At 43.8% G+C, this 24315-nt stretch overlaps 1 protein-coding gene across 1 annotated transcript in view; it reads right to left on the bottom strand.

The window, feature by feature from the left end:
• Positions 1–201: 201 nt before the first annotated feature.
• The window catches only part of GAL (galanin and GMAP prepropeptide), a 438263-nt gene continuing 414149 nt past the window's right edge, over positions 202–24315 (bottom strand). Inside the window, exons 4-5 of the mRNA XM_044269277.1 lie at positions 1954–2031; positions 202–263 (exon numbers count right to left, since the gene is read on the bottom strand). Coding sequence (XP_044125212.1) covers positions 202–263; positions 1954–2031 — 140 coding nt within the window. The remainder of the gene's footprint in view (positions 264–1953; positions 2032–24315) is intronic.

Here is a 24315-nt window from a genome sequence, read left to right as displayed (position 1 = left end):
AGTTTTGTCCAGCCGAAACCCAGAGCTCATGGTGGTAACTGGTTAAATCCCCACCAGTTCCTATGATAGCCAATGGGCTCCGGCGGTGCATGGCCCTATCTGGAAAAGGCCAGAACAGTTTGCCTAATAGCTATAACGCATGTGTGAAAGTGGCCTTAACATTTCATCATTATACAATCAAATACAAAGGATTTAGTTTTTTCACAGCTGGTTTGTTTCTTCTGAGGACATCAGAGAGGTTAAATTGTCAAGCGCACCAGACTCTGAAAGGAAAGGACAAAAGACAGATTAGGCGGTTACTGGAAAATGAATTAATTATTCTCTAAATATTACATATTTACAAAGCGCTGTTGTGATGGATTTCACTGTGAACGGGAGTAAGCAGCCTACATTGTGTGTGAACACATGCAGGCTGCAGAAGAAAGATGTTTAAGATTTTTTTTGCAAAACCAGTAACAAAAATTATTTATCACATAATAGATGCAGTACAGTTCACTAAAAAATTATGCAAATGTCCATAGGACCTGGAAACCTCAAATACTTCTAATAAATTTGTAAATAACTGGTGGCTCACCCAACCAATACCGTGTGTAGGTGCTCAGGTTTAGCTGATTCACCCAATCAGAGAAAGTAGGATATAAATGTAAATGTAATTAAACCGTCACTCTTCACTTGGTTGACCACACAAAGAGCAATATGAGTAAATAAAATATATATTTATTTGAACCTCGAGCATAAAAATATATTGGGAGAAATGTCCCTTAAGTAGAAGGGGGAGGCAGTGGGTATAACCCTTCCATGATTGGACTAAAAAATAATACATACAATAGATACATAAAAAGTTGAAAAAATTTCATAAATGGCAAAAAAAAATCCAAGTTAAAACATGGAAAATTAATAACAAAAAAATAATTAAAAAAAATGCATATAAGGTGGATATATTAGTTTCACCCTTCTGGTGGGGAGGGAGGTTCCTCGTATTTGTAGTCCCGTGTCAGTAATATAGATTTCCTCAATGGTAGCCTATAATCCGGCATGAAATAGTTAATGTACAGACGTATAGGTGGCAGAATGGTCAGCTCCATCATATATCCCTATACATTGATCTCCCAATAGATGATTCAATAATAGATGTCGTTCTGTGGTCTCTAAATTAGGGATCCGTTGATAGATCCAGATAATTTTTAATGAGATGATTTCCTTAGTTGGAAAGTGAATAATATACTTGGGTTATCTCCTAATTTTAAGTTATATGCCAGTCATGTAAACAGTAGAGTACAATAAGGTACATAGGGTGAATGTATCAGTCAGTTGTTATGCCTGGTGTGGCATCCCACACACTGTCAGGCTCATACTCTGACTGCAAATACCTTCTCCGTTGATTTCGCTTGTGACAGATGCTGATGCGCCTTCCAGGGTTGTATACTGTGGATTTTCTCCTTCGGCGTCCCACGTGTCACTGGCGTCCCACGTATTTCGGGTCTGTTTGGTATTTGCTGTGTTTACGGTCTTTTCCCTCCCCCTTATACTTAAGGGACATTTTCTCCCAATATATTTTTATGATTGAGGTTCAAATATATATATAATTTTTATTTTATTTTTATTTATTTTTTTACTCATATTGCTCTCTGTGTGGTCAACCAAGTGAAGAGTACCGGTTTTATTACATGTACACTTCTAATAACTTCCTTATACCTTCTTGCAAAGGTGTTGTTGCATGTGTTGTTTTATGCAAGCAAAGGCTTTAGATTGCATATGTAAGTGTTTCTCATTTTTTTGGGAATTTAGTTTAAGATAAGGATGACATTTTTGTTTTATGGTATTGGCTAGAGTGGTGAAAATATTCCATTACTGGTTACATAGAGCCAGGGCATTCACTATTTTCAAGTGATAAGTGATTGGATGAAAATAAATTTTTTGCTATGCTAGCAGACAGTGTCTACTTGCACTTACCTTTCAGGTGTAAATAAGTTAAAAATTCAATCAGTGTACGCAGTATGTGGTCGTCAGATATGGTTCTAAAAAAGTTTCCTGAAAAACATACAATTTTTAAAACGGCAAATTAAAGATCAATGAACATTAGTGTGAGCATGGTGAGTAGAGAATTACAAGGAGTAAAGTTTATTATTCTAAATGTTGACCAATCTTTTGTTTGCAGAGATGAGTGAATTCATTGTAAACTAATAGAATATGTTACAAATTTCCCCAAAATATGGATCCTAGAGAATCCAAAACTTTAGCAATTCATTTTGAATGAATTGCTCAAAATAACATTTATTATTTTACAGAACAGAAAACAGTACAGCAGGGCAGAGATGGAGTATCACACGAACACGGTCCGTGCCCTGGCCGGCAGGCTTGCAAATAGATCCCTGCAGTCAGCCAACCAGGAGGGGATATACTGACATATCAGACCCCAACCAGGAAATGCATGTGTGTGCAGGGGTTCACCCATGGGTGGGGGAGGAGTCCAACGGGCCTGGATCCCCCTAGAAATAGACCGATTTATTTTTTTATTATTTTTTTACCCTTGTGCAGCCTCTGAACTCAATTTTATCTGCATCCACTAGACACAGATACAATTTGACTCCTAACTGTAATTCTAATCCTAACCCTAATATTTACCCCAAATATATTAACCCTAAGTCTGACCCTAACCTTAACTACAACCCCCAATACCTCATGTACCTCACATAGTGACCGAATATGACTGTCCACATATATCTGTACCCACTGTATCTTTTATACCTCATATCTGACACATAGTATATACAAATACATCAGGTATGAAGTTTAATTGATGCATTGCGTACAGATATATAGTATATACAGCAGTGTACAGATATGTGAGGTATGAGGTAGAATAGATAGTATGTACAGATATTTAGGTCCATATATATTTGGACAGAGAACATTTTTCTAATCTTTGTTCTGTACAGTCATGGCCAAAAGTTTTGAGAATGACACACATATTAGTTTTCACAAAGTTTGCCGCTAAACTGCTTTTAGATCTTTGTTTCAGTTGTTTCTGTGATGTAGTGAAATATAATTACACACACTTCATACGTTTCAAAGGCTTTTATCGACAATTACATGACATTTATGCAAAGAGTCAGTATTTGCAGTGTTGGCCCTTCTTTTTCAGGACCTCTGCAATTCGACTGGGCATGCTCTCAATCAGTGATAGCAACCCATTCTTTCATAATCACTTCTTGGAGTTTGTCAGAATTAGTGGGTTTTTGTTTGTCCACCTGCCTCTTGAGGATTGACCACAAGTTCTCAATGGGATTAAGATCTGGGGAGTTTCCAGGCCATGGACCCAAAATGTCAATGTTTTAGTCCCTGAGCCACTTAGTTATCACTTTTGCATTATGGCACGGTGCTCCATCGTGCTGGAAATGCATTGTTCTTCACTAAACTGTTGTTGGATTGTTGGAAGAAGTTGCTGTTGGAGGGTGTTTTGGTACCAATTCTTTATCCATGGCTGTGTTTTTGGGCAAAATTGTGAGTGAGCCCACTCCCTTGGATGAGAAAGAACCCCACACATGAATTGTCTCAGGATGCTTTATTGTTGGCATGACACAGGACTGATGGTAGCGCTCACCTTTTTTCTCCGGACAAGCCTTTTTCCTGATGCCCCAAACAATCGGAAAGAAGCTTCATCAGAGAATATGACTTTGCCCCAGTCCTTAGCAGTCCATTCACCATATTTTCTTCAGAAGATCAATCTGTCCCTGATGTTTTTTTGGGAGAGAAGTGTCTTCTTTGCTGCCCTTCTGGACACCAGGCTATCTTCCAAAAGTCTTCGCCTCTCTGTGCGTGCCGATGCGCTCACACCTGCCTGCTGCCATTCCTGAGCAAGCTCTGCACTGGTGGCACTCCGATCCCGCAGCTGAATCCTCTTTAGGAGACGATCCTGGCGCTTGCTGCACTTTCTTGGACGCCCTGAAGCCTTCTTAACAAGAATTGAACCTCTTTCCTTGAAGTTCTTGATGATCCTATAAATGGTTAATTGAGGTGCAATCTTAGTAGCCACAATATCCTTGCCTGTGAAGCCATTTTTATGCAACGCAATGATGGCTGCACGCGTTTCTTTGCAGGTCACCATGGTTAACAATGGAAGAACAATGATTTCAAGCATCACCCTCCTTTTAACAGGTCAAGTCTGCTATTTTAACCCAATCAGCCTGACATAATGATCTCCAGCCTTGAGCTTGTCAACATTTCTCACCTGAGTTAACAAGACGATTACTGAAATGATGTCAGCAGGTCCTTTAATGACAGCAATGAAATGCAGTGGAAAGGTTTTTTTGGGATTAAGTTAATTTTCATGGCAAAGAAGGACTATGCAATTCATCTGATCAGTCTTCATAACATTCTGGAGTATATGAAAATTGCTATTATAAAAACGTAAGCAGCAACTTTTCCAATTTCCAGTATTTATGTAATTCTCAAAACTTTTGGCCACGACTGTACATTACCACAATGAATTTTGAACAAAACAATTCAGATGCAGTTGAAGTTCAGACTTTCAGCTTTAATTCAGTGGGTTGAACAAAATGTTTGCACAAAAATGTGAGGAACTAAAGCATTTTTTAAACTCAATCCCTTCATTTTAGGGGTTCAAAAGTGATTGGACAAATTAAATAATTGTAAATTAAATGTTCATTTCTAAAACTTGGTTGAAAACCCTTTGTTGGCAATGACTGCCTGAAGACTTGAACTCATTGACATCACCAGACGCTGTGTATCCTCCTTTTTATTGCTTTGCCAGGCCTTTACTAATGAATAAACACTAGGGACCCAGTGCCACTGGCAGCCATGCATGCCCAAGCCATCACACTGCCTCCGCCGTGTTTTACAGGCACCATGCCTTCGTCATACTTTTTTTCTTTCCATCATTCTGTTAGAGGTTGATCTTGGTCTCATCTGTCCAAAGAATGTTCTTCCAGAAGTGTGCAGTTTTTTTTTATTTTTTTTTATTTTTTTTTGCAATGTCCAATCTAGCCTTCTTATTCTTGAGGCAGTGAACCCTCTGTATTTACTTTCATGCAGTCTTCTCTTTATGGTAGATTTGGATATTGATACGCCTATATCCTGGAGAGTGTTGTTCACTTGGTTGGCTGTTGTGAAGGGGTTTCTCTTCACCATGATAATTATTCTTCAATCTTTCACCACTGTTGCCTTCCGTGGGTGTCCAGGTCTTTTTGTATTGTTGAGCAGTGATGAGCGGCAGGGACAATATTCAAATTTGCGATATTTTACGAATATTTGGGCAAATGTTCATCATATATTTGCGAATTTGCAATCTCCAGTCATTATTTTCTTGATTGTGAAAATCGGCAACCGGAAAATTCAACACTACTCCTAAAGTAAAAGATATTGCAGCAAAAAGTCTAGAATATTCGCGATTACTAAGATGTAGCACTTTATTCTAGATATTCGCAAATTCTCGAAGTGGCAATAATTGCGATATAAATTTGCGATTAGAATATTCGCGATCAACATTATTGTTGAGGTCACCAGTGCTTTCTTTCTCAGGATGTACCAAACTATAGATTTTGCCACTCCTATTAGTGTAGCAATTTCTTGTATTTTTTTCTTCTTCTATTTTTGCAGATGACGGATGCTTGTTTCACCTGCATTGAGAGAGCTCCTTTAAATGCATGTTTACTTTACAAAATCTTAAAAATGCAAGCACCACACTTAAAATCAACTCCAGGCTTTTTATGTGCTTAATTGAAAATGAAATGATGAAGAAATTGCCCACACCTGCCCATGAAACAGCCTTTGAATCAATTGTCCAATTACTTTTTGTCCCTTTAACCACTTCAACCCCGCTAGCTGAAACCCCCTTCATGACCAGACCACTTTTTACACTTCTGCACTACACTACTTTCACCGTTTATCGCTCGGTCATGCAACTTACCACCCAAATGAATTTTACCTCCTTTTCTTCTCACTAATAGAGCTTTCATTTGGTGGTATTTCATTGCCTGCTGACATTTTTTGTTATTAATCGAAATTTAACATTTTTTTTGCAAAAAATGACATTTTTCACTTTCAGCTGTAAAATTTTGCAAAAAAACGACATCCATATATACATTTTTCACAAAATTTATTGTTCTACATGTCTTTGATAAAAAAAAAATGTTTGGGCAAAAAAAATAAAAAATGGTTTGGGTAAAAGTTATAGCGTTTACAAACTATGGAACAAAAATTTGAATTTCCGCTTTTTGAAGCAGCTCTGACTTTCTGAGCACCTGTCATGATTCCTGAGGTTCTACAATGCCCAAACAGTAGAAAAACCCCACAAATGACCCCATTTCGGAAAGTAGGCATAGTGAGTTCATAGAACTTTTTATTTTTTGTCACAAGTTAGCGGAAAATGATGATTATTTTTATTTATTTTTTTCCTTACAAAGTCTCATATTCCACTAACTTGCGACAAAAAATAAAAAATTCTAGGAACTCGCCATGCCCCTCACGGAATACCTTGGGGTGTCTTCTTTCCAAAATGGGGTCACTTGTGGCGTAGTTATACTGCCCTGTCAATTTAGGGGCCCATATGGCGAGTTCCTAGATTTTTTTTTTTTTTGTCACAAGTTAGCGAAAAATGATGATTTTTTTTATTTTATTTTTTTTCCTTACAAAATCGCATACTCCACTAACTTGCGACAAAAAATAAAAGATTCTAGGAACTCGCCATGCCCCTCAGGGAATACCTTGGGGTGTCTTCTTTCCAAAATGGGGTCACTTGTGGGGTAGTTATACTGCCCTGGCAATTTAGGGGCCCAAATGTGTGAGAAGTACTTTGCAATCAAAATGTGTAAAAAATGGCCTGCGAAATCCGAAAGGTGCACTTTGGAATACCTTGGCTGCAAAAAAGCCCATGCTGGGTGAGAGAAATATTCCCATGCTGGGTGAGAGAAATATCTTGGCAAAAGACAACTTTTCCCATTTTTTTTATACAAAGTTGTCTTTTGCCCAAGATATTTATCTCACCCAGCATGGGTATATGTAAAATGACACCCCAAAACACATTCCCCAGCTTCTTCTGAGTATGGCGGTACCAGATGTGTGACACTTTTGCACATTTAGGCTGCAAAAGTGCCCAAATTCCTTTTAGGAGGGCATTTTTAGACATTTGGATCCCAGACTTCTTCTCACGCTTTAGGGCCCCTAAAGAGCCAGGGCAGTATAAATACCCCACATGTGACCCCACTTTGGAAAGAAGACACCCCAAGGTATTCAATGAGGGGCATAGGGAGTTCATAGAAATGTATTTTTTTGGCATAAGTTAGCGGAAATTGTTTTTTTTTTTTTTTCTCACAAAGTCTCACTTTCTGCTAACAGGACAAAAATTTAAATCTTTCATGGACTCAATATGCCCCTCAGCGAATACCTTGGGGTGTCTTCTTTCCAAAATGGGGTCAGTTGTGGGGTGTTTGTACTGCCCTGGCATTTGAGGGTCTCCGCAATCATTACATGTATGGCCAGCATTAGGAGTTTCTGCTATTCTCCTTATATTGAGCATACAGGTAATGAGATTTTTTTTTCCGTTCAGCCTCTGGGCTGAAAGAAAAAAATTAACGGCACAGATTTCTTCATTCGCATCGATAAATGTGGATGAAAAATTCTCTGCCCAAAAAAAAAAAAAAAAAAAAGGAGGGGAAAGGCATCTGCCAGGACATAGGAGCTCTGCCCAACATCCATACCCACTTAGCTCGTATGCCCTGGCAAACCAGATTTTTCCATTCACATCAATGTGGATGAATAAATCATTGCCGGGATTTTTTATTTTTTTTTACATACAAAGTGTTTGCCAAAGCATAGGAACGCCGCCTCCTCCTCAGCTCGTATGTCTTGGCAAACGTATCTGTTACTGCAGAGTAGAAATATCGTCTTGCAGCGCCACATACACCGACTTGCGTGTAATCTAACTAAACATTAACCTTTTTGCTTACTGGTGTGTTTTTTTTTTTTTTTACCTTTTATAGAACAAACCTCTCCTTCCCCATGGGTCAATGTGCAAAGCGCAAATCGCCCAAAGATGTGGCAAAGTGCGTTATGCACTTTGTCCCAGGTGAAAGGAGACGTTTGCAGCAGCTGTGTGAGTGAATGGGCCCTAATAGCCCTGTGTGCCTGTCCTGGTGAGATGATCCCTATGCTAGGTGTACCTGTGTGTGGTACTTCCGGAAACACTCCCCTAAGCATAGGGCAGGGTGGTCAGGACAGTCAGGACAGAAATAGCGGGTGTCACGCCTTATTCCACTCCTGCTACAGACACGAAATTTTTTTCGGGGTGGCGGTCGGTTTGAGGTACCAGGAACGACACTGGGGAAATGTCGCTCGTGTAGACGCCTAACTACACTGGTGGATGGGGCCACGGAACCTCCTGGGTACAGGAGGTTCGCGATGATCTCTTCCTGAAATTTGAGGAAGGATCCAGTTCTCCCAGCCTTACTGTAGAGAACAAAACTATTATACAGAGCCAATTGAATTAAATATACAGACACCTTCTTATACCAGCGTCTGGTTCTGCGGAAAACTAAATATGGAGACAACATCTGGTCATTGAAGTCCACCCCTCCCATGTGAAGGTTATAGTCGTGGACTGAGAGGGGCTTTTCAATGACACGGGTTGCTCGCTCAATTTGTATTGTCGTGTCTGCGAAAATGGAGGAGAGCATGTAAACGTCACGCTTGTCTCTCCATTTCACCGCGAGCAGTTTTTCGTTACACAGTGCGGCCCTCTGCCCCCTTGCAAGACGGGTGCTAACGAGCCGTTGGGGGAAGCCCGCGCAACTAGTTTGCGCGGTACCACAGGCGCCAATCCGTTCTAGAAACAAATGCCTAAAGAGGGCCACACTTGTGTAGAAATTGTCCACATAAAGATGGTACCCCTTGCCGAATAAGGGTGACACCAAGTCCCAAACTGTCTTCCCACTGCTCCCCAGGTAGTCAGGGCAACCGACCGGCTCCAGGGTCTGATCTTTTCCCTCATAGACACGAAATTTGTGGGTATAGCCTGTGGCCCTTTCACAGAGCTTATACAATTTGACCCCATACCGGGCGCGCTTGCTTGGGATGTATTGTTTGAAGCCAAGGCGCCCGGTAAAATGTATCAGGGACTTGTCTACGCAGATGTTTTGCTCTGGGGTATACAAATCTGCAAATTTCTGGTTGAAATGGTCTATGAGGGGTCGAATTTTGTGGAGCCGGTCAAAAGCAGGGTGGCCTCTGGGATGGGAGGTGCTGTTATCACTAAAGTGCAGGAAACGCATGATAGTCTCAAATCGTGTCCTGGACATAGCAGCAGAGAACATGGGCATGTGATGAATCGGGTTCGTGGACCAATATGACCGCAATTCATGCTTTTTAGTTAGACCCATGTTGAGGAGGAGGCCCAGAAAAGTTTTAATTTCGGAAACTTGGACTGGTTTCCACTGGAAAGGCTGGGCGTAAAAGCTTCCCGGGTTTGCGGTTATAAATTGTGTGGCATACCGGTTTGTCTCTGCCACAACTAAGTCTAAGAGCTCCGCAGTCAAGAACAGCTCAAAAAATCCCAGGGCCGAATCGATCTGAGCTGTCTCAACCCGAACTCCAGACTGGGCGGTGAAAGGGGGAACTATAGGTGCGGCTGAAGTTGGGGACTGCCAATCAGGGTTTGCCAGCACCTCAGGGATTCTAGGGGCTCTACGGGCACGTCTTTGCGGTGGCTGCGACGGGGTCACTATTGCACGTGCCACCGTACCAGCTTCAACTGCCCTTCTGGTGCTCGCTACTTCACCATGTTCTACGGCAGTGCTGGTGCTAGGTCCAGGAAGGGCTGGGCTGCTGGTGTATGCCTCACCACATAATCCGACAGCACCAGCCCCACTCTGCTGCTCTTGAAGCGGATCCTGCACAACCTGTGGTCTAGCGACACGGGGCCGAGTACACCTGGTGGTATCAGGGACCTCAGCCTCCTCGTCCGAACTTTGGGTCAGAGAGCCACTGCTTTCTACAGGTTCGTAATCTGACCCGCTGGATTCATCAGATGAGGGTTCCCATTCCTCATCCGACTGGGTCAGAAGTCTGTAGGCCTCTTCAGAAGAATACCCCCTGTTTGACATTTGGGCAACTAAATTTAGGGGTATTCCCTGAGACTACCCAAGAAAAAAAAAGCAAGCCTGTCTTACAAATGGGAGGCTAGCGAAGTACCGGAGGCCACTGCGGTTGATAGAAAATATCAAAACAGATTTTTTTTATCGCCGCAGCGTGTGTAAAGTGAATGTGCAGTGATCAAAAAAAATATTTTTTGTCACTGCGGTGGGGCGGGCGTGGGTGAACGCACGTGTGGGCGACCGATCAGGGCTGATCGGGCAAGCACTGCGTTTTGGGTGGAGGGCGATCCTAAAGTGACACTAATACAATTATAGATCTGACCGTGATCAGTTTTGATCACTTCCAGATACTATAAAAGTACAAATGCTGATTAGCGATACGATCAGCGAATAACGGACTGCGGTGCGGTGGGCTGGGGGCGCTAACTGATCCTTAAACTACCTAACCAAGGGGCCTAAACTATACCTAAAACCTAACGGTCAATACCAGTGAAAAAAAAAATGATAGTTTGCAGTGATCAATTTTTTCTTTTCACTAGTGATTGACAGGGGCGATCAAAGGGGTGATCAAAGGGTTAATTGGGGTTCAGGGGGGTGATCTGGGGCTAAAGTGTGCTGTTTGGTGTACTCACTGTGTAGCCTGCTCCTCTGCTGGATCCAACCGACGAAAAGAACCAGCAGAGGAGCAGGCAGCCATATAACAGATCATATTTACAAATATGATCTGCTATCTGGCACTCTGATAGGTTTTTTAAAAAATCAGCAACCTGCCAGCCACGATCATTGGCCGGCAGGTTGCTGACGAAATACTGTTCGACGAAATGCCGGCCCGCGATGCGCATGCGCAGGCCGGCTGTGACGAAATCTCGTGTCTCGCGAGATGACGCGCCGATGCGTCCAGGAGGAATAAATCAACCACCTCCCGGACGCATCGGTGCGTACAGCGGTCGGGAGGTGGTTAAAAACAGGGTGCCACATGTAAAGGAGCTGAAACACCTAAACTCTTTTTTCAATTTAAATGTGGATACCCTCAAATGAAAGCTAAAAGTCTGGACTTTATGTCCATGTCCATTATATAACTATAACTTGAATATGTTTAGTAAACAGATAATAAAAACAAAATTTGTCAGTGTCCAAATATATATGGACCTAACTTATATAGTTTATACAGCAGTGTACTGATGTTAGGTATAATAGATTTAGTGGGTACAGATATATCCTTAAACTGCTGTGTATACTATATATCTGCATTCACTACATATTTTATACCTTGTACCTCACATATCAGTACTCATCTGTATATACTCTATATCTGTACACACTCACATGTCTATTATGGTATAATAGATCCAGTGTGTACAGATATATAGTATATACTGTAGTGCACTGATATGTGAGGTACGAGGTATAAATTACACTGCATTTATTATACCTCGTGCAGTACCTCACATATCCTCTTCTATATATCATTTATATCTGTACAAATTGCATTTATAATACCATATAATAGATGAAGTGGATACAGATAAATTTGTACCTTGTACCTTAAATATCAGTACCCAGCTGTATATCTAATGCAGTCCTGATCAAAAGTTTAAGACCACTTGAAAAATGGCATAAAATCATATTTTACATTGTTGGATCTTAACAAGGTTCCAAGTAGAGCTTCAACATGCAACAAGAAGAAATGAGAGTGAGACTAAACATTTTTTGAGCATTCAGGTAATTGAAAATAACTATTAAACTGAAACAGGCTGTTTTTCAGCTGATCCAAATTTTAGGACCACATGCTTTTAAAAGGCCAAATCTGTGCAAAGATGTGGATTCATTGTCATTTTCTGTCAGGTAGTCACACGTTGTGATTGCAAAGGTGAAAAAAACTCTCCTTTTTGAATGTGGTTGGGTTGTTGAACTGGATAAGCAGGGTCTCTCACAGCGCGCCATCGCTGCTGAGGTGGGACACAGTAAGACAGTCATTTGGAATTTCTTAAATGATCCTGAGGGTTATGGAACAAAAAAGTCAAGTGGAAGACCCCAAAAAAATATTTCATCAGCATTGGCATCCAATTGGCAGTCCGTCAAGACACTGGACGATCCTCGACCCAAATTAAGGCCCTTACTGGTGCTGACTGCAGCCCCATAACCATCAGACAACATCTGAGACTCAAGGGCTTCAAAAACAAAAAACGTCTTCAAAGATCTCGTCTCCTTGAATGCCACAGAACTGCTCATTTGGACTTTGCAAGAGAGCACCAAACATGGGACATTCAAAGGTGGAAGAAAGTTTTATTCTCTGATGAGAATTTTTTTTTACCTTGATTGTCCTGATAGTTTCCAACATTACTGACATGACAAGCAGATCCCACCTGAGATGTTTTCTACGCGCCAAGGTGGAGGGGGCGCCATAATGGTCAGGGGTGCTTTTTCCTTCAGTAAAACAATGTAGCTTCAGTGCAGGGGTGTCAAACGGGCGCTGGCTATGTCCAGATGTTGCAGAGAGCATTCCTCATGACTGAGGGCCCTCGCCTGTGTGGTAACGACTGGGTTGTTCAACAGGACAACGCTACAGTACACAATGCCCACAGGACAAAAGACTTCTTCAAGGAGAATAACATCACTCTTTTACGGCATACATATTAGGACATCGTCAGACATCATCCACAACTCCATCCTCCGTCAGGCAAAACTCCCTCCTACCTCAGACTTTAGACAAAACTCCGTCCTCCCTCATCCAAAACTCCATCCTCCATCAGACATCAGCCAAAACTCCGTCCTCCCTAACCCAAAACTCCATCAGACCTCAGACATCAGACAAAACTCCGTCCTCCATCAGGCAAAACTCCATCAGACCTCAGACATCAGACAAAACTCCGTCCTCCGTCAGGCAAAACTCCATCAGCCCTCAGACATCAGACAAAACTCCGTCCTCCGTCATGCAAAACTCCATCAGACCTCAGACATCAGACAAAACTCCGTCCTCCATCAGGCAAAACTTCATCAGACCTCAGACATCAGACAAAACTCCGTCCTCCCTCACCCAAAACTCCATCCTCCCTCAGACATCAGACAAAACTCTGTCCTCCCTCAGACATCAGCCAAAACTCTGTCCTCCCTAACTCAAAATACGCCCTACTACACACACTCTTCACCTGACGGAGCTGCTAGCTGCTGGAGAGGCAAAGGACCTGTCATGACGTCATGACCATGTGACGAGTCACGTGTGTGGGAGGGGTCAGATGTGCACAGCAGCTGGTAGAGTGTACAGAACAGTAGCCAATAGAGCTCTGTACTAGAGATGTGTGTGTAACCTGCATGTAGCAGAGCTGTGTACTGTGTTACAGAGATGTATGTGTAACCTGCATGTAGCAGAGCTGTGTACTGTGTTACAGAGATGTATGTGTAACCTGCAGGTAGCAGATCTGTATGTGTAACCTGCAGGTAGCAGAGCTGTGTACTGTGTAGCAGATCTGTATGTGTAACCTGCAGGTAGCAGAGCTGTGTACTGTGTTACAGAGATGTATGTGTAACCTGCAGGTAGCAGAGCTGTGTACTGTGTAGCAGATCTGTATGTGTAACCTGCAGGTAGCAGAGCTGTGTACTGTGTAGCAGATCTGTATGTGTAACCTGCATGTAGCAGAGCTGTGTACTGTGTAGCAGAGCTGTATGTGTAACCTGCATGTAGCAGAGCTGTGCACTGTGTAGCAGTGCTGTATGTGTAACCTGCATGTAGCAGTGCTGTGTACTGTGTAGCAGAGCTGTATGTGTAACATGCATGTAGCAGTGCTGTGTACTGTGTAGCAGAGCTGTATGTGTAACCTGCATGTACCAGAGCTGTGTACTGTGTTACAGAGATGTATGTATAACCTGCAGGTAGCAGAGCTGTGTACTGTGTAGCAGATCGGTATGTGTAACCTGCATGTAGCAGAGCTGTGTACTGTGTAGCAGAGCTGTATGTGTAACCTGCATGTAGCAGAGCTGTGTACTGTGTAGCAGATCTGTATGTGTAACCTGCATGTAGCAGAGCTGTGTACTGTGTAGCAGAGCTGTATATGTAACCTGCATGTAGCAGAGCTGTGTACTGTGTAGCAGAGCTGTATATGTAACCTGCATGTAGCAGAGCTGTGTACTGTGTAGCAGAGCTGTATGTGCAACCTGCATGTAGCAGAGCTGTGTACTGTGTAGCAGAGCTGTATGTGTAACCTGCATGTAGCAGAGCTGTGCACTGTGTAGCAGTGCTGTATGTGTAACCTGCATGTAGCAGTGCTGTGTACTGTGTAGCAGAGCTGTATGTGTAACATGCATGTAGCAGTGCTGTGTACTGTGTAGCAGAGCTGTATGTGTAACCTGCATGTACCAGAGCTGTGTACTGTGTTACAGAGATGTATGTATAACCTGCAGGTAGCAGAGCTGTGTACTGTGTAGCAGAGCTGTATGTGTAACCTGCATGTAGCAGAGCTGTGTACTGTGTAGCAGTGATGTATGTGTAACCTGCATGTAGCAGAGCTGTGTACTGTGTAGCAGAGCTGTATATGTAACCTGCATGTAGCAGAGCTGTGTACTGTGTAGCAGAGCTGTATATGTAACCTGCATGTAGCAGAGCTGTGTACTGTGTAGCAGAGCTGTATGTGCAACCTGCATGTAGCAGAGCTGTGTACTGTGTAGCAGAGCTGTATGTGTAACCTGCATGTAGCAGAGCTGTGTACTGTGTAGCAGAGCTGTATGTGTAACCTGCATGTAGCAGTGCTGTGTACTGTGTAGCAGAGCTGTATGTGTAACCTGAATGTAGCAGAGCTGTGTACTGTGTAGCAGAGCTGTATGTGTAATCTGCATGTATCAGAGTTGTGTGCTGTGTAGCGGAGCTGTATGTGTAACCTGCATGTAGCAGGCTGTGTACTGTGTTACAGGGATGTATGTGCAACCTGCATGTAGCAGTGCTGTGTACTGTGTTACAGAGATGTGTGTGTAACCGCATGTAGCAGAGCTTTTTACTGTGTAACAGAGATGTGTGTGTAACCTGGGAACTATACAAAAGTGTAAAATAAAACATAAAAATTTAGATCACCCCCCTTTTCCCAAAATGAAAATAAAAGAACTAAAAAAATACACATCATGGGTGTCGCAATGTGTAAAAACACCCATTGTATAAAAATATATTCCCCATACGGCAAACGGCAAAACAGAAAAAAAAAAAGAGTCCAAATGTCCGATTCGCCGTTTTTGGTCACTTCAATTGCTACAAAAATGTAAATAAAAAGTGATCAAAAAGTCTTAAACACCCCAGAATGATATCAGTGAAAAGTTCAGATTGCCCCGCAAAAAATGAGCCCCCACCCAGCTCCGTACACATAATTCCCAAAAAGTTATAGAGCTCAAAATATGACAAAAAAAATAAAAATCTGATTCTGTAAATCTCCTGTCACTCCGAGTTACTCAGAATTGGTAGCCCTAATTAATAAATACATGCAACATGAATGCATATATGCCGCTTCACACAGATCACAAGTGTTAGGCCTCTTGCACATAAACGTTGTTGGTCCATTCCGTGCATTGGGGACAGCAATTTGCAGTCCCCAATGCACGGGCAACGTGCGTGCAGCAGCCGGGACAGATCCAGACCCATTCAACTTGAATGGGTCCGTGAATATGTTCTACTTTTTTGCTGTGCGGAGGCATGGCCGGAAACACCACGGAAGCACTCTGTAGTGCTTTTGTGGGGATCCGATCCGTGTTTCTGTTCCGTTCGAGTGAATGGGTCGACATCACGGATGTGGGATGCACACGGCTGGTGCCCTGTGTATTGCGGAACCACCGTATGTGGTCCACAATACGACCACAGGCACACACCGGCCATATGCAAGAGGCCTTACAAAGATGGGATTTAAGGTGCACATCCTCTTGTGCTTCCCATATTCCACAGATTTATATCACAGAGCTACTTACAGTTGTGCTAATAAGTTTACATACCCTTGCAGAATTTATGATTTCTTAAAGGGGTATTCTCATCTTCCCTTTTTCATACTTACCTTCCTTGAGCGTGACGTTCACTTCCTGTATTCTTCTCCCGGCCGGGCCGCGCTTGCACAGAAGACTGAAGATTCTCTCCCGGCCGGGCCGCGCAATGTCCTGAACGCGCACGGCGCCGCGCATGTGCCATGGTGACTTATTCCTGGCCTGTATAGTACAGAGTCGGCGTGCGCATTCGCGGCTCTGTACTATACTGGCCAGGAAGAAGTCATCATGGCGCATGCGCGGCGGCATGCTCGTTCAGGACATTGCGCGGCCCAGCCGGGAGAGAATTTTCCGTCTTCTGCGCAAGCGTGGCCCGGCTGGATTCGACAGGAGAGGTGGCCGTGACCAGGGGAGACCAAAGACAACATCAGGTAAGAGGGGACTTATTTTCTAAAAAAGGATGGGAATTGGGTAATAAAATGTATTTAGAAAAATTATCACTGTCAAATCATTAACAGATGTAACAGTGATCATTAAGATGAGAATTCCCCTGTAACCATTGTGCAGAGAATATGAATGATAACACGGACACTTCTCTCTCGCTCATGGTTAGTGGTCGGCTGAAGCCATTTATGTCAAACAACGGTGTTTACTCTTTATAAATCATAATCACAACACAAATTCCCCAAATGACCCTGATCAGAAGTTTACACACCCCAGTTATTAATACCATGTATTGCCCCCTTTAACATCAATGACAGCTTGAAGTCTTTTGTGGTAGTTATGGATGAGGCTCTTTATTTTCTCAGATGGTAAAACTGCCCATTCTTCCTGTTGAAAAAAAAAAAGCAATTCCACCACAGTTTTACGTGATTTTTATTTACGACATTCGATGTGCGATAAAACTGACTGGTTACTTTTATTCTACAGGTCAGATCGAATCCGGCAATACCTTATATGTATAGTTTTTCTTGCGTTTTAATAGTGATAACAAAATAAAAATATCCAATTTTTTTTTGTCGCCATATTTTGAGCTCTATAACTTTTTTGTAATTATGTGTACGGAGCCTGGGTGGGGGCTCATTTTTTGCGGGGCAATCTAAACTTTTTACTTATACCATTCTGGGGTGTTTAAGACTTTTTGATCACTTTTTATTTACATTTTTGTAGCAAATGAAGCGACCAAAAACGGCGAATCAGACATTTGGACTCTTTTTTTTTTTCTGTTTTGCTGTTTGCCGTATGGGGAATATATTTTTATACAATGGGCGTTTTTACACATTGCGAAACCCATGATGTGTCTTTTATTTTAATTTTGAGAAAAGGGGGGTGATCTGAATATTTATGGTTTTTTTTTACACTTTTTTATAGTTCCCAGGTTACACGCACACATCTCTGTAACACAGTACACAGCTCTGCTACATGCGGTTAGACAAACTGCTCTATATACACAGTACACAGCTCTGCTACCTGCAGGTTGTACATACATCCCTGTAACACAGTACACAGCTCTGCTACATGCAGGTTACACATACAGCTCCGCTACACAGCACACAGCTCTGCTACATACAGGTTACACATACAGCTCTGCTACACAGTACACAGCACTGCTACATGCAGGTTACACACACATCTCTGTAACACAGTACACAGCTCTGCTACATGCTGTTACACACACTGCTCTATATACACAGTACACAGCTCTGCTACATGCAGGTTACACACACATCTCTGTAACACAGTACACAGCACTGCTACCTGCAGGTTACACATACAGCTCTGCTACACAGTACACAGCACTGCTACATGCAGGTTACACATAAAGCACTGCTACACAGTACACAGCACTGCTTACACAGTACACAGCTCTGCTACATGCAGGTTACACATACAGCACTGCTACACAGTACACAGCTCTGCTACATGCAGGTTACACATACAGCTCTGCTACACAGTACACAGCTCTGCTACATTCAGGTTACACATACAGCTCTGCTACACAGTACACAGCACTGCTACATGCAGGTTACACACACATCTCTGTAACACAGTACACAGCTCTGCTACATGCTGTTACACACACTGCTCTATATACACAGTACACAGCTCTGCTACATGCAGTTTACACACACATCTCTGTAACACAGTACACATCTCTGCTACACAGTACACAGCACTGCTACCTGCAGGTTACACATACAGCTCTGCTACACAGTACACAGCACTGCTACATGCAGGTTACACATAAAGCACTGCTACACAGTACACAGCACTGCTACACAGTACACAGCTCTGCTACATGCAGGTTACACATACAGCACTGCTACACAGTACACAGCTCTGCTACATGCAGGTTACACATACAGCTCTGCTACACAGTACACAGCTCTGCTACATTCAGGTTACACATACAGCTCTGCTACACAGTACACAGCACTGCTACATGCAGGTTACACACACATCTCTGTAACACAGTACACAGCTCTGCTACATGCTGTTACACACACTGCTCTATATACACAGTACACAGCTCTGCTACATGCAGGTTACACACACATCTCTGTAACACAGTACACATCTCTGCTACACAGTACACAGCACTGCTACCTGCAGGTTACACATACAGCTCTGCTACACAGTACACAGCACTGCTACATGCAGGTTACACATAAAGCACTGCTACACAGTACACAGCACTGCTACACAGTACACAGCTCTGCTACATGCAGGTTACACATACAGCACTGCTACACAGTACACAGCTCTGCTACATGCAGGTTACACATACAGCTCTGCTACACAGTACACAGCTCTGCTACATGCAGGTTACACATACAGATCTGCTACACAGTACACAGCTCTGCTACATGCAGGTTACACACACATCTCTAGTACAGAGCTCTATTTGATGGCTACTGTTCTGTACACTCTACCAGCTGCTGTGCACATCTGACCCCTCCCACACACGTGACTCGTCACATGGTCATGACTTCATCACAGGTCCTTTGCCTCTCCAGCAGCTAGCAGCTCCGTCAGGTGAAGAGTGTGTGTAGTAGGGCGTATTTTGAGTTAGGGAGGACGGAGTTTTGGCTGATGTCTGAGGGAGGACAGAGTTTTAGCTGATGTCTGAGGTCTGATGGAGTTTTGCCTGATGGAGGACGGAGTTTTGTCTGATGTCTGAGGTCTGATGGAGTTTTGCCTGATGGAGGACGGAGTTTTGTCTGATGTCTGATGGAGTTTTGCCTGACGGAGGACGGAGTTTTGTCTGATGTCTGAGGTCTGATGGAGTTTTGGGTGAGGGAGGACGGAGTTTTGTCTGATGTCTGAGGTCTGATGGAGTTTTGCCTGACGGAGGACGGAGTTTTGTCTGATGTCTGAGGTCTGATGGAGTTTTGCCTGACGGAGGACGGAGTTTTGTCTGATGTCTGAGGTCTGATGGAGTTTTGCCTGACGGAGGACGGAGTTTTGTCTGATGTCTGAGGTCTGATGGAGTTTTGGATGAGGGAGGACAGAGTTTTGTCTAAAGTCTGAGGTAGGAGGGAGTTTTGCCTGACGGAGGATGGAGTTGTGGATGATGTCTGACGATGTCCTAATATGTATGCCGTACTCTTTTGGCCCATCCTGCATGTTCCCCTGATCTAAATCCAATTGAGAATCTTTGGGGATGGATGGCAAGGGAAGTTTACAAAAATGGACAACAGTTCCAGACAGCAGATGGCCTTCATACGCCGTATTCACCACTTGGAGAAATGTTCCCACTCACCTCATGGAAACACTTACATCAAGAATGCCAAAATAATGTTTGGTCTCACTCCTATTTCTTCTTGTTGCATGTTGAAGCTCTACTTGGAACCTTTTTTAAGATCCAGCCATGCTAAATATGATTTTTTGCCATTTTTCAAGTGGTATTAAACTTTTGATCAGGACTGTACATCATATAAAGCTGAGTGTATGTGTGTATATCCGCTAAAGGAATCGGAACCATCGCATTTACAATCACAACATTTGGCACACAGGTACATCAGGTGTTCGGGAAGGTTTTAGACCGGATCTCAGCTCTCTAGCACATACCGTACCTGAGATATTCCCAAATGCATTAGCCAATAGAAGCCTGCAGGTCTTTCTTCATATCTCATACACACGGTCCCTTATCAGCCAATAGAAACTCGCAGGCCCTTCGTCTCCACATACACAAAGTTTTATACCAGGTTTCCATAACAACCCAGCCATTTTTCTTCACTGTTGTAGGTCAGCTTTAATGGGGCAGGGCGCTGTGGATGACACTATTATGGGAGCCGAGTGCTGTGGAGGTCACAGTTCAGGGGGCAAATTAGGGTGGCAATTTAGGCCACCCTCAAAAGATGGACTTAAGAACCCCGCCCCCAGGTCCTGCTAAGCCTCACCCCGACCTGGTAAGATCATGCCCCCTCATACTCCGCAGCCGACAGGGATTGAAAAAATGAAGGTAAAAATCAACTTCTGTCAGCTGCAGGCGTGGGGAGGAGGGTAACTTTCTCCCTGCAGCTCACAGTCAGACAGCACAGTGCTGCTGTCTGAGAGTAAGCTGTTCAAAAAGGACAAGGGAGTCTGAAATCCAGACTGTCCGGCTTAAAACCAGACCTCTGGCCACCCTAGGGGCAGGCTGCTGTGAAAGTTACAGTTAAGGGGACTATCCACTATGGAGGTCAGTGTTAAGGGGCAGATTGGTGTAGAGGTCACTGTTAAGAGGCAGATTGCTGTAGAGGTCACTGATAAGGGGGCAGATTATTGTGGAAATCACTGTTTGACAGGGTACTATGGAGTAGTGTTGATCATGAATATTCGAATTGTAAATTTTTATCACAAATATCGGCACTTTGAAAATGTGTGATATATATTTGTAATTTCGAATATTCAAGAATTTTTTTTTGTTAAATCAGTACACATGATCCCTCCCTGCTTCTAGCTTGTGGGCCAATGAGAAGGCTGCAATATCTTTGACTTCAGGAGTAGTGTTGATTGCGAATTTTCGTAATGCAAATTTTTATCGCAAATTTTTCTCTTGCCAATTTCCGCAATCAAGAAAAGAATGACTGGAGATAATGAATTTGCGAATATGTGGCGACTATTCACCCAAATAGTCAAGAAATATCACAAATTTGAATATTGCCCCTGCCGCTCATCACTACTGTGGAGGTCACTAATAAAGGGGCAGCCGCTGAGGAGGTCACTGTTAAAGGGGAGGCCTCTGTGGATGTTACTGTTAAGGGGGCAGGCCACTGTAGAGATCACTGTTAAAAGGTACTGTGAGTTTACTGTTAAGGCAGTGGGGTACTGTGAGGACACTGTTAAGGGAGCAGGGTACAGTGGAGGTCACTGTTAAGGGAGCTGGGTACTGTGGCAGTCACTTTTAAAGGGGAAGTCGCTGTGGAGGTCTCTGTTTAGGGGACAATAAATGGTGGCGGTCAGTTAAGGGGACTGTAACCTATCGTCAGTGTTAAGAAAGGGATGCTGTAGAGGCCGCTGTTAAGGGGGTGGGGTGCTATAGAACTCACTGTTATAGGGGTAGGCTGCAGTGAAGGTCAAAGTAAGGGGGTGGGCTGCTGTGGAGGTCCTATTTTAAGAAGGCGGGGCACTGTGGGGGGGTCAGTGTTAAGGGGTGGGGGGTTGTGGAGGTCACCGTTAAGGGGGCGGTGTACTGTAGATATCACTGTTATAGTGGATACTGTCTATCTTTTAACGACACACACAAACATTAAATGAAATGATGAAATATACCCGTGTGAAGCCGGGTCTTTCTGCTAGTACTATATATAACCACTGTATCTATTATACCTCTTACCACAAGACCACCCGCAACATGTAAGTAGTGACATCACACCTTCTGTTATCCACTCCATTCTAGCTTCTACCGAGTATTGTAATACAGTGTGTACACTATATTCAGGGGGCACAGCAAAGAGGCACTATACACAAAGGTAGGACATATTAGAGGCACTATACATGAAGGGGCGCATATAAGTGGCACTATTTATTAGAGGCAACAAGCACGGTGCACTATATACAGTGGGCAAAGAACATGTTACTCGCACAGATTACATCATTAACCTCTTACGGACACAGGGCGTACCTGATGTCCGAGTCCTTAAGAACACAGGGCGTATAGGATCGCCCTGTGTATTTCCATTCACCGCTGCACGGCGTGATCGGAACAGAGTGCCTGCTGAAATCATTCAGAAGGCACTCTGTGACAATGCCGAGGGGGTCCTGTGACCCCCCCCCCCCGTATTGGTGATCGCAGCAAACCGCAGGTCAATTCAGTTCTGTGGTTTGCTGCGTTTCCGGGTCATTCGGGTCTCCGGTGTCCCGATAACCCAGAATAGGATGGTGATCGGTGGTGTGATAATACACCACCAATCACCATCCTTAGATCCTGAGAGGTGGCGGTGACATCACCTCTCAGGATCACTTCCTATTGGCTGGACGGGTGGGTGGGGGTAACTTCCCCCAGCTCTGCTCTCCTCCTCCACACTGCTTCCATGGAGAGAGGAGCCTGTTGTCCATCAGTGAGCCCAGCACCCCCATCACCCCCACGTGAGACACCAAAATTTGCAGGGACAGGTTTTAGGTAAAGATTAGATTAGGCAGAGAAACTTTAGGGGAAAAAAAGTTTTATTTGTGGACTTTACCCTGATCGGGTGTCTGGGGTCCACAGCACACACAGCTGTGTGACCCTAGACTCTCCAGGGGTGCTGCAGCTTGCCCCCCTTCCCCCCCACACATTTTCGAGGGCGCAAGCATTTATTTTTATTTATTTGTGCGTGCGCTGACTGTGGCCGGCACTCTTAACATCCGGCCACTGTTAGCGCATCGTCCACCCCACTGCTGATCAGTGAGTTTAAATCTTTTTTTTTCCACATTTTTGAGGCTTTCATATATTTTTCATTTAGTTTTATTAATTTTTTGGGTTAGGTTTAGGATGGGTTAGGGTAGTGAACGTGAACACCTGTCCCCCCACACACACGCACACTAAATAAAGTTTTACACACAAGCACACACACATGCGCACACACACACTCCCCTATGGCCTGCCACACGTTCTCAGCCGAGGAGGCATACGCCCTACTTTCCTCTTGTTATCCACGTACTCCTCATCATCTAGTGATTATGATGAGCCCCAAGGCGGCGGAGATGCAACCAGGCGGAGCAAGGGGACCCCCATGCCAGGGACCCTGTGGCCCACACTAGTATGAGCCACCCTGGGGCTTGTACTAGTTTTCCGGCTCACCAAATAAGTCCACCTGAGCCCCCTACCGGTGAACTTGTCTGGTGTATCTCAGAAGATTTTGATTCCTTACTTTGTTGGCCAACCAGGAATGCAGATTCCCACAGTGGGCTTCACTCAATATGACTTTTTTAGTTTTTTTTTTCAGTGACCACTTTGTGAATCTGATGGTGGAGCAAACAAACTTGTTCGCCCAACAGTTCATTGCTTAACACCCGGGCTCCTTTTTGTCTAGGTCCGGTGGCTGGACTCCCGTCAGTGCAGCCGTGATGAGGACATTTTGGGGCCTCGTGCTGCACATGGTCCTAGTCAGAAAACCCAGGCAGTACTGGAGTGGGGATGTCTTCTACCAGAACCCACTCTACTGTATGGCTATGACACATTCCCGTTTTGAGGCCATTCAGAAATGCCTGTATGGCCAAATTTTTGGAGGCCTATGTTCCTGGAAGGAAGGTCGCTGTTGATGAGTTTCTCATTGCTTTCAAGGGGAGACTCATTTTCCACCAGTATGTTCCCTCTAAGCGGGCAAGGTATGGCGTGAAGCTGTACAAACTTTGTGAGAGTACCTCAGGGTACACGTACAAGTTTTGTGTGTACGAGGGGCGAGATTCCCGTATTGAACCCCCAGAATGTCCCCCCACTCTGGGTTTTAGCAGGAAACATGTGTGGGACCTTATGCACCCACTGCTAGATAAGGGTTACCACTTGTACGTGGATAACTTTTATACTATCACCCCCTTGTTCCAGTCCCTTGCCGCCAGATCCACGTCCAAATCAATGCGGCCTCCCTACCCACCCCCTCCAGGTACCTGTCACCAGGGGTGAGACCCGTGCCCTTACCAGTGGAAACCTGTTCCTGGTCAGATATAAGGACAAGAGAGATGTTCTTGTACTGTCCACAATTCACGGTAACGGCATCACCCCTGTCCCTGTGCGAGGTGGCAACGGTCCTCAAGCCCAATTGTATTGTTGACTACAATCGGTATATGGGAG

This window comes from Bufo gargarizans, chromosome 10 (assembly GCF_014858855.1).
Source record: "Bufo gargarizans isolate SCDJY-AF-19 chromosome 10, ASM1485885v1, whole genome shotgun sequence".
NCBI classification, from domain to species: domain Eukaryota; kingdom Metazoa; phylum Chordata; class Amphibia; order Anura; family Bufonidae; genus Bufo; species Bufo gargarizans.
This window is presented reverse-complemented; position numbering and strand designations above follow the sequence as displayed.